Here is an 11053-nt window from a genome sequence, read left to right as displayed (position 1 = left end):
GTTGAATCACTCAGGATGAAAGTTGGATATACCATTTCGACCCTGAAAGTAAAAAGCAGTCCATGGAATGGCGACATCATGGTTCCCCATCCACCAAGAAGGCAGGGTCCAACCATCAGCAGGAAAGGTATTGCTGACAGTGTTTTGGGATGAGAAAGGCGTAATAATGACTGATTACCTGCCGAAAGGTAGAACAATTACAGGTGCCTACTATGTCAATTTACTCACCAATTTAAGGGAGAAAATCAAAACAGGTAGGCGTGACATGCTGTCCAAAGGTATTAGCAAAGGCACATGATGCAAGAAAGCAAGCTTATATAGCATCAAAAAAAAAAAAAAAACTCCTTAATTTCACCCATCCCCTCACTCCAAATGTTTGTCAAGTTCTGCCTTGAATCTATTTAAGCTATCAACTTCTATGACAGATGGAAGTTTGTTCCAGCAATCAACCACCCGCTGGCTAAAGGCAAACTTCCACACATCTATCCTACACCTGTCTTTCCTCAATTTGAATTTATGCCCTCTCAGGCAATTATTCTGAGCAAGAAGAAGAATACCATCAGCATTGAGCATGCTCAAACCATTCAAGGCTTTATACACCTCATTCAGATCACCTTGCAGGTCCCTAGTCTGCAGACACTGTAATTTTCAAAATTTAAGCCTTTCTTCCATTCAATAATCTTGTTGCCCTTCTCTGTATTCGTTCCAACAGCTCTACATCCTTCTTAAAATGAGGCCTCCAAACCTGTATACAGTACTCAAGGTGTGGCCTGACCATTGCCTTATACAAGGGGATAATCACCTCCTTATCACTGCTAGAAAAATTCCTGTATATCATTGACAAGTCACCATGAGCTACTCTTGCAGACCGTCTGCACTGCTCAGAAAACTTCATATCTGCCTGCACAATTATCCCCAGGTCCTTTTCGTTCTCTACCACTGTCAGTGTAATACCACAGAGTTAATATGTTACTCTGGGGTTACTGCTTCCCATATGTAGTACTTTACATTTGTCAATGTTAAACTTCATTTGCCACCTGTCAGCCCATCTGCTCAATTTTTCTAGATCCTGTTGCAGCAGAGTACTGTCCTTAGTGTCATTAACAACCCTGCCAACCTTCATATCGTCTGCAAACTTTGACATTTAGCCTGATATACCATCATCAATATCATTTATAAATACAGAAAACAACAATGGACCCAACACTGAACACTGAGGGACTCCACTAATAACATTAGTCCACAAAGAGCAATGTCCATTGATTACCACTTTGTCTTTTCCCACTTAACCATCCCTTCATCGATAGCAGCAATTTGCTTCCAACGCCACACTGCTCCAATTTGTGCAACAGTCTTCCATTGGAAAGGTCTTGCTGACAGTTTTTTGGGATGAGAAAGGCATAATAATGACTGATTACCTGCCAAAAGGTAAAACAATTAGAGGTACCTATTATGACAACTTAGTCACAAAATTATGGGAGAAAATCAACATGTCAGTGTGGCATGCTGTCCAAAGGTGTGAGATTGCTTCAAGACTATGCCCCAATTCACACTTCTGAAATTGCAACAACACAAGTGGCCACTTGTGGATATGAAATACTGCCCCAATCTTGCACCATCGGACTTCTTGTTTCCTTCCCTCAAATCATTTCTTCGGGGACCCACTACCCTGATGCATTTCTGCAACAGAGGGTTCAAAGACCAACCTGACCACTTCAACAAAAACGGTATCTGTAGCCTCATCCATCAATGGGAAAAATGTGTATTGTGGTGTAAATCTGCATGGTGGCTATGTAGAGAAGGACTAAAACCTGTGCCAAGAATCAACAGGCTAGTACCTCTGCAGCTAGGTCAGGGCGATTCTTTATTGAACCACTCTCGTATTTCATTATTTTGTTTATTTATTTTTTGATTTTATACTTTTTAAGTAAAATAAAGAAGAAATTACTACTTCTACATGTTATAAAACTGCAGCAAAGAGTAGCAGAATTTATTTTAACAAATAATATATTTTTCCAAATAATTTTAAGTGCTATTTTTTTGGAATGAAATACCGTATGACAAAATGATTGGTGCACTCCCATGAAGTTGTTGTAACACGATTTAATGGTTCTATTGAAAGGCTCAGACTTTATTATTATAAGTGATTTTGCATTTTTCAAGTGAAGTAGCATTTCTTATATTAATGCTTATAAAAATGAATTCAATGTATATCTGCCCTGAAATATTAGAAAGAAACATATGCTAAGTGCCTATTGTCTTCACTCTGTATGTCTGTCTGCCCGCATGTAAAAAGTCAACTCCCAATGGATGGATTTTCATGAAATTTTAATTTAGTTCTTTTAGAAGAACTAAATATAAAGATTGCTAAATTTTTATTTGTCAAATTTTAATGAAATTTGGAATGGCTTGAAAAATCTTTATATTTACTTCTTCTAAAAGAATTAAATAAAGATTTATCAAGCCATTCCAAATTTCATTAAAATTGAACAAATAAAAATTTAGCAATTATTTCTCTTTACCATACAAATTGAAAGGGTCATAACTTACACACAGTTTTAATGAAGTACTGTTAGTTTTAAACAGTCCATGCACGCTTCTTGCGGATTGTTATGTAAGATTCATGAACATGGTGTCACTTGTGAAAAGAAACATATGTAGAAAGAGGTACACAGGAGGAGAGTAATAAATATTATACAGGTGTAATTAAACTGAATGGTTAAGTTTAGAGAACATAAAAACTAGTTTTATTGAATGTTCTATCAAGTTTAGTATTTTTATAATTAATAAATAAATTAGTTCTTTTAGAAAGATTTGTCAAGCTATCCCAAATTTCATTAAAATTGGACAAATAAAAATTTGGCAATTTTTTCTCTTTTCTATACAAAATTGTATGTCCAACTTTAATGCAGCATTGTTAGCTTTAAACAGTCTGTGCATGCTTCTTGTGGAATTTTATGTAAGATTCATGAATGTGGTGTGACTCTCTATACATATCTTACTTTTCACTTGTGAAAAGAAAGATATGTATACAGAGAGAGAGATATGCAGGAGGAGAGTAATAAATATTATACAGTTGTAATTAAACTGAATGGCTAAGTTTAGAAAACATGAAACTACAGTTTTATTGAATGTTCTATCAAGTTATATTACTAATTAATTGATAAGGAGATAGCTATTTTTATTTTTCAATTTTAATTCATCACAGAAAAGGAAAAAATCAAATGCATCTGAAGTGTAACTTACTGTGCACATTAACTTGTTTTTATTATGATTTTGAACCAAATAAAGTAAAGTAAAATGAAACTCTGAATAGTAATGAAAGCTTTTAATAAATTTTTGTTTCCAGTAATTTCGTGGAAACTGGGAAAACTTTGTAAAACAATAATCTCACTTCAAATTGAGGGCCAGATTAAATAAATGCCGCCATATTAGTTAAATAATCCGTGAGATTTAATCTTTCCTATAAGGAAATTTAAGTTGATCTCATTCTGTCATATAGGTTTGTTTTCCTCCAAAAGTATGCATGAAATTTGAGATGATTCATCCATGGAGAAGTCTATAAACATTTTAATCGGTTACACAAAATAATTAAAAAAAATTACAGTTAAATCTGGTATCTGCACTTGGCCATAGATCCTTTTTTAGACTGAACATCACTATGAGCCTAAAAGGAAAGAACAAATTAAAATGAAGGAAATTATAAAGACTAGCTAGCATAAATACATTTTTAAATAAACAAATTTGAAAATAAATTAACAGCAATCTGTTTGTATATTTTACACTGCTATGCAATTTTCCAAACTGTAAAAAGTTAATCTATAGAATCAGAAAAACTGCATAGCAGTGGTCTGGGGAATTATGCAAGAATACATCACAATTGCTTCCCTATTTACCCAGATAAGGTAATTTTTTTGTTAAAAAATGTCAGGTGCAATGTATAAGGAAAATGTGTGCTGCATACATAGTTACTTGAACCACAAGGAGCTCAAAACCTCATATGTACTGAGGCCAAAACCTCAGTACATATTTTATGAGAAAAGCATACTTTTAGCATTTAAAATACTCAGAGACAATTAAGGTATCTGTTTCAACAGATGCTGGAAGTTTTGGGTAGTCAAAAGTGAGAATTCTGTTCCAAGCACACAGCCGCCAACTTTTGACTTTAAAAATGGAAACAACTTCATTTTGCAGCAAGATGGGGCTCCACCACATTTCCACAGGGAGGTACAAAAGTTTTTGAATGGCAATTATTGCCATTGTTGGATTTGCTATGCTTCCAGTGATGACAAACCTTTACTTCATAAGGCCACTGAGATTACAAAACTCATTACAAAACTCATGGTTCATTACCTTAGATTTTTAACTATGGGGGGTTTTTGTGAAAGATATGGTGTTTGTGTCCCCCCCCCCACTTGTCACTTCAAGAGTTGTGAGGATGTATCACTGCAGCTAGAGAAAGTGTAGCAAGAATTGGATTAGTGCATTGACATGTGCAGGGAAAGCACCGAGCCCATATTGAAGGACTGTAGGCAACTGTTAAAAACTTTGATATTTATGTTTCATTTGATAGTTTTTTTTTTTTTTTTTTTGCAGAAAAATATGTAGTTACTTTGAAATAAACTGTCAAATTTGTCGACAACATTTTGACCAATCCTGTATTGTTGCAGACTTTACACCTCTACAGAAATGCTGAGTCAAAGTTTTGTTAATAACAATGGCTGCTATACAGACTTGGCTGTCAAGATCATTTCCAAAGGTTCATCAAAAAGAGAAGAGGAGAGGAATTACTTTGTGGTAAGGAGCCAGCGGGTGGTTGGTTGGTGGAACAGACTTCCATCCCTTGTCGTGGAAGTTGATAGCCTAAATAAGTTTAAAGCTCAGCTGGGCAGGTATTTCGAACAAACAGAGTGAAGTGGAAGTGGTTATTTTTTTTTTTTTTGGCTGATGCTGCATAAGCTTGCTTTCTTGCATCAAATGCCTCTACTAATGCTAATATGAACTGTAAGGCAGTGCACAAGCAAAATGTGGGCGGCCAGTAAATCAAAATGTCTTATGAGGATTTTAACTTTCCAGACACCAACCACAACCTGTGGCATAGTCACTAGTAATGAACTTTTTTTGTATTTACTGGATGACTGTTTTCTAATTTTAGAGAGGCAACAAGAGAGAACAATACCAATGATCTGATTATTAGCAGTGACTCTTCATGCATGATGTAGCAGAGTAGTCAAGAATGAGAAGGAATATGTGGCTGAATATCGGCAAAACCCACGACTTCAAAATACGATTAATAACTGTATTCATTGTCAAAATGAACAGTTAACTCCTCTGACCTAGTGGATGTGCTGAAGAAAAAAAAAAAAAAAAAGAATCTCCAGATAAAGGAATCAATGGGTGGTTATGTTTACTTAAAGATATAACTAATTAAAAATAATGGGGTTTTGCTTTCACAAAGCTAAGTAACTATTCACCTTTACACATGTAAGTGTATAATATTGGTGTAAATACACCATAGTTTACCCATAAGTTTAACTACATAAGTAATGTTATGGCATCGTTTGATTTCATTTCATATTGTTGTGGCTACCTTCTCAACAAGATATCAGGTATTGCACTACTTCGAATAAACAACACTTCTCTAATAGAAGAGACTACTGTTATTTATTCTCAGCAGGCACCACCACCCAGACGGCACCGTTTCGGAGCATGTTGGCTCACTCATCAGTGGGCGGGCAGGTACCCTGGTAATGCAAACATGCCATCATGGTTGTGAAGTTAATTCCACAATATGAGAGGTGGTGATGCCCATTGAGAATAAATAACAGTAGTCTCCTCCATTAGAGAAGCATTGTTTATTCGAAGTAGTGCAATACCTGGTATCTCGTTGTGAAGGTACCCACAATATGAGATAAAATCAAATGATGCCTTAACACTACTTACATAGTTAAACTTATGGGTAAACTATGGTGTATTTACACCAATATTATATAGTTTATTTCAACCCATAATGTATTATGCCTTGTGCATTTAGTCCTCTAAACAGGTAAGTGTATAATGATTATGTGCTGCAATACACATCTTTGTTTTAAATAAATGCTCACAAAATGAACAACTAATCAGTATTGGCATACTGAATGAATGCTTTGCAGTAATGCTTGGCTTCTGATTATAGCCTTGGTCGCTTTTATTTGGTTTTTTTTTTTTTTTTGCTTATGATGATGTACAAGATGGCCATAACATCTAGAAACATAGATGAATATGGATATTAATATTATTCTTGTTAAAAATTATTATTAAAATTATCAGTTTCCAGTCTTTATAGCCACCCTGTAGTTTATTTCCATGAATAAACTTTTTATAAAATTTTAAGATTTGTTCTAATTTACAGTTAGTCATAAAAGTAAGTGAACACCATGGCGAGATCCCAACTTCCTTACATTTCGAGGGTACAGCTCCAAAACAGTGTTTCCAGGCTGGCCGCTAGTTAGCACACCGGACCGAACCTACTGGTAACACTCTAGGAGGCTTTTGAATAAGCTAGTGCTGCTTGCTGCTTCTACTTTGCTAGATAATGACTGGAGGGAGCTCGAGTAGTGTGTATGCGGGAGGAATTGTTGAGATCACGTTATGTAAATATCTGGGTATATTGTTACCATTTGTATGCCATATCCAAAATTTCATTACTTCATACAGCATGTCACCCCCTCCCACCTTTTCGTACTATTGAATAATACACCACGAATTGTCAAATTAATAGAGCAAACTTATCTGTGAAAAGATCTAAACATCCTTAGCACTTCCTAGTCCATTTCACAAAATACACGTGGTCTAAGTTCTAATCTCAATAATGTCCATTTCCACTTACAGTCGGCCAAACTCCATGTACCTTTTCTGACAGAATCTCATCTATCGGTTGATTCAACCACTGAACTGATCATCTCAGTTGCTCAAATTATTCTCTGTACAAATTTGTATAATTCCTTTCACCTCAAAGGTGGTACATGTGCATATGTCCATTCCGATATTAACTGTCAGAGACTTGGTGGTAATCTGGAATCTCCTCTTTTCGACGTTCTCTAGCTTAAAATCTCTCTATCTCATTCTGTCAACTTCATCTGTTGTCTCTACCGTTCTCCCAACTCCACTTATCACTTGTAACTCTAGGACTTCCTCTCTTTGCAACTTGATTTTCTCAAGTCCAACTTTTCTAACAGTGAGGTAATTTTCCTTGGTTATTTCTAAGTTCACAACTTTAGCTGCCTTCTGTTTTCTAGTCACACATACCCAGCTGGTCAAGATGCCGAGGCTTTTGCAATTACTAAAGACCTCACACAGATTGTTCATGTACCTAGCAGAATACCAGACAATCCTAACCATACAGCCAACACCCTTGATCTTTTTCTCACAAACAACTCTTATAAGTACACAGTCGAAGTGAGTGGTCCTTTAGGTACCTCAGATCACAACTTGGTGATTGTCTCTTTTCCAATGGAGCCTTTATCTCATGGCTATTCCCAACCTTGTGTTTGGCATTACAAGAATGCAAAATGGGATGACGTGAGATTTCTTTTCCTTGGTTGGATTACTGTTTCAAAACTTCTGATGTTTGTACTGATGGTGTCAGTTATTTGGTTTTTAGGAGCATTAGCAACTAAGGCCATATTGCTGATGGTGTCAGTAAAATTATTCTTGAACGAATGGAATCCTTTATTCCACCCTCCACCTTAAAATCTCATCCTTTATCTAAACCTTGGTTTTCCAATATATGAGCTAAGGCCGTTCAGGAGAAGAATGTTGCATATCATAATTGGCATGTTTCCAATTCCTCAGTTTCATTTTCTGCCTACATCAGAGCTCGCAACAATTGAAAGCAGTTATTAATCAGTCCAAACTAGATTTTGAACTGGTTAAGAGTAGAAACTTACTTCTTACCCTAACAGTAGGCAAGCATCCTGGTATCTTGAAAAAGCTATTGGGCGCAACTTTTGCCCATCTCTGCTCCCACCTCTGTCAAAACCAGATGGTTCTATTGTCACTTCAGCCAAGGATAAAGCTGCCTTTCTAGAATCCCATTTTTCTTCCAACTCATATATTAATGATCTTGGTAAAACAGCTCCAACCATTCCCAACATGCTCCATGCAGTGCTGCCTGTGGTTTTCCATTAAAAGAATGTCAGAAGGATTTTGACGAATCTTGATGCTAAGAAAGCTCCAGGTCTTGATGGTATTTCTCCACTTGTTCTCAAAACCTGTGCTCCTGAACTTTCTCTTGTTCTTTGTCACCTTTTTTTCACTTTCTTATTCTAAAGGTGTTTTTCCTTCTGCTTGGAAATTTCCTCATATCCAGCCAGTTCCTAAAAAGGGTGACAAATCCCTCCCATCCAATTATTGTTCCATTGCAATTACTTCTACTCTTTCTAAAGTAATGGAGAAATCAATTAACTGTCAAATCTTAAACTATCTAGAAACCTTCCGTCTGTTCAACAATCGCCAGTATGGATTCCGTCAGTGTCGATTACTAGTGATATTCTGGCTTATGTTACCCATTTATGGACAAATTCAATGGAAAAGTTTGGTGAAACACAAGCAGTTGGTCTTGAAATCTCAAAGACTTTTGATTGTGTTTGGCATAAAGATCTTCTAAACAAACTTCCATCTTTTGGTTTTCCAACTGTTTTTTGTAATTGGTTATTCAGTTTTCTCTCTGACCGCCCACTGAGAGTGAGATGGCTCTCTCTTCTAACTTCTCCAATAATGCTAGTATCCCCCAAGGTTCAGTACTCCCCCCCCTTTTTTTCCTGTTCTATATTATTGACCTCCTTCTATTGTCTGGAAATCCTATCCATAGTTTTGCTGATTACAGCACATTGCATTACACCTTTCATTTTGAGAAACTTTGCCCTGCTCAATCAGCTTCAACTTCTCGAATATCCGCTACCAATTCCTTAAATGCCAGTCTCTGGTAGGGAAAAGACAACTTAGTTGGCTTCAATCCTTCTTAAACTCAGTCCTGTCTTATATCTCACCAAAAGGATTCTTCTTCTGTTCCTATGCTTATCTTTGGTGACACTCCGATTTCTAGGCAAGATGATATATCTCTTTTGGGGATTACCCTGACTTCTATTCTCTCTTGGCAAGAGCACATTGCAAATATTGCATCCTCTGCATCTAAAAAACTGGGTTTTTCTCTTCCGCTCTCAGCATTAATTTTCTAACAAACAGCTGTTCCCTCTGTACAAATCGCAAATCCACTCTACCACAGAATATTGTTCCCACATCTCGGTCAGTGCCCCCAAAACCTCTCAGGCTTCTAGATTCCATTCAGAAGAGGGCAGTTAGGTTAATTTATGACTCATCTCTAACAGAGTCTCTCCACTCTCTGTCTCATAGATGTTCTGTTTCTGCTACATGCCTTTTCTACAGATATTTCCATGGGTACCACTGTTCTTCTGAATGGCTTCCATAATTCCCGCTCTCTCTTTCAAAACAGTCCAAACATGTGCCCGCACCAGCCAACATCCATTTACTGTCGGATTTCAAACTCAGAGAACGAACTTTTCATCTTCCTCGTTTATTCATTCAATTGTCATTTTCTGGAACAACCTTCCTTTGTACGTATTTTCTGAAAATTACAGTCTACAACAAATATCTTCTTTCGTCTTCTTAACCTCCAACCCATGCATGGTACTAAGTACTATAGGTTCTAAGACCTCTGGTGTTTGGGGTTTTCATTAAAAAAAAAAAAACACACAAAACTAAAATTAAATATATTAATTTAATATATATAATGTAAATATATAATGACTATCTTCATCTTTCATCTATTTTTGTGGGCAAAATGGATGGCTGATGGATTAACAAGATTAGAAGTAGAGAAGAAGAATGCATGGGAACATTATAAATTATCATTGAGTGGGACACAGAAAATGCAGTAAGAATAAATTAATTTGCAATCAAGTCAGTAAGAGAGTTAGGTAACCTAGAAGACACTATGAGAAATCTTTGGCTAATAATACAAAGAAAAGTAGCAAAGAATTCTTTGCTTTTGTGAAGACTAGGAAACAGAAGAACCACACTGGCCCACTGGACACGAATGGCATAACTACCGATGATCTGTTCAGGCTGCTGACAAGTAGAATATTTTGCATGTAGATACACATGTAAAAAGGTTTTTTAAAATAAGTATACCAAGTTATAACAGGTTAGTATATGATGATTTTGTGATAAGTGAGAAGAAAGTTAATAGAAACTGCTGAAGCTAAATGTGAAAAAGGCACTTGGGACTAACAGAATCTATCCTATTATGTTAAGAGAAACAGCAAAAGAAGATAGCAAATTTTTGACCAGAATTATGGGGACATCCTTGGTTTCAGCCGTGGTTGCTACAGATTGGAAACGTGCAAATTTCTCTCATATTCGCAAAGGGAGATCAAAGAGCAAAGTTAGTAATTACAGATCTATTAGCTTGAGTACTATTTCAGGGTAAGTTACTGCTATGGAAAAGAGCTGTTTGAATGGCAGAAGACATAAGGGTGGTTATCAATGGGGTACTGCTCTTATTCAAATAATGTTATTAGTGGAGTCTCTCAGTTAGAAGCAGAGTTCTAGGGACACTCAAATGTTTTCAATATTTACAATAAATTTTAAAATCTAGACATTTGAGAGGTATAACTAGTCGATGAGCAGTTTTAGAGAAGCCCATTTTAATAACTGCAAGCACACAACTAAAATTAATTACATCTGTAAATATATAATGACTATCTTCATCTTTCATTATTTTTGTAAGCAACAGGATTTAAACTGCATAAGATAATGCAGTGTCTTAATTCTTGCAGAAATTAATTTTTTTTTTTTTTTTTTTTTTGCTGTCAAAGCTTATGTTGCATCATATGTCACTAGAAATATATTTTAATATTTCTGTATCTAACAACAGTACCATATTTTTTAAAATCTATGTGCTGTCAAGTGTGTGCACATGCATTTATTCTATATATAACACAAACTGACAACAATATAAAAATTCATATACTGTTGTAAACATCTTATGTAC

At 35.8% G+C, this 11053-nt stretch overlaps 1 protein-coding gene across 1 annotated transcript in view; it reads right to left on the bottom strand.

Annotated features, from left to right (window-relative positions):
• Positions 1–3411: 3411 nt before the first annotated feature.
• LOC150081743 (eukaryotic translation initiation factor 4E-like) overlaps positions 3412–11053 on the bottom strand; it is a 221544-nt gene continuing 213902 nt past the window's right edge. The window contains exon 7 of the mRNA XM_090379608.1: positions 3412–3667. Within this exon, the coding sequence (XP_090235734.1) occupies positions 3608–3667 (60 nt within the window). The 3' untranslated portion in view covers positions 3412–3607. The remainder of the gene's footprint in view (positions 3668–11053) is intronic.

This window comes from Mastigoproctus giganteus, chromosome 8 (assembly GCF_048544385.1).
Source record: "Mastigoproctus giganteus isolate SK-2022 chromosome 8, ASM4854438v1, whole genome shotgun sequence".
NCBI classification, from domain to species: Eukaryota; Metazoa; Arthropoda; class Arachnida; order Uropygi; family Thelyphonidae; genus Mastigoproctus; species Mastigoproctus giganteus.
Note: the sequence above shows the minus strand (reverse complement) of the source record. Positions and strands in the feature narration are given on the sequence as shown.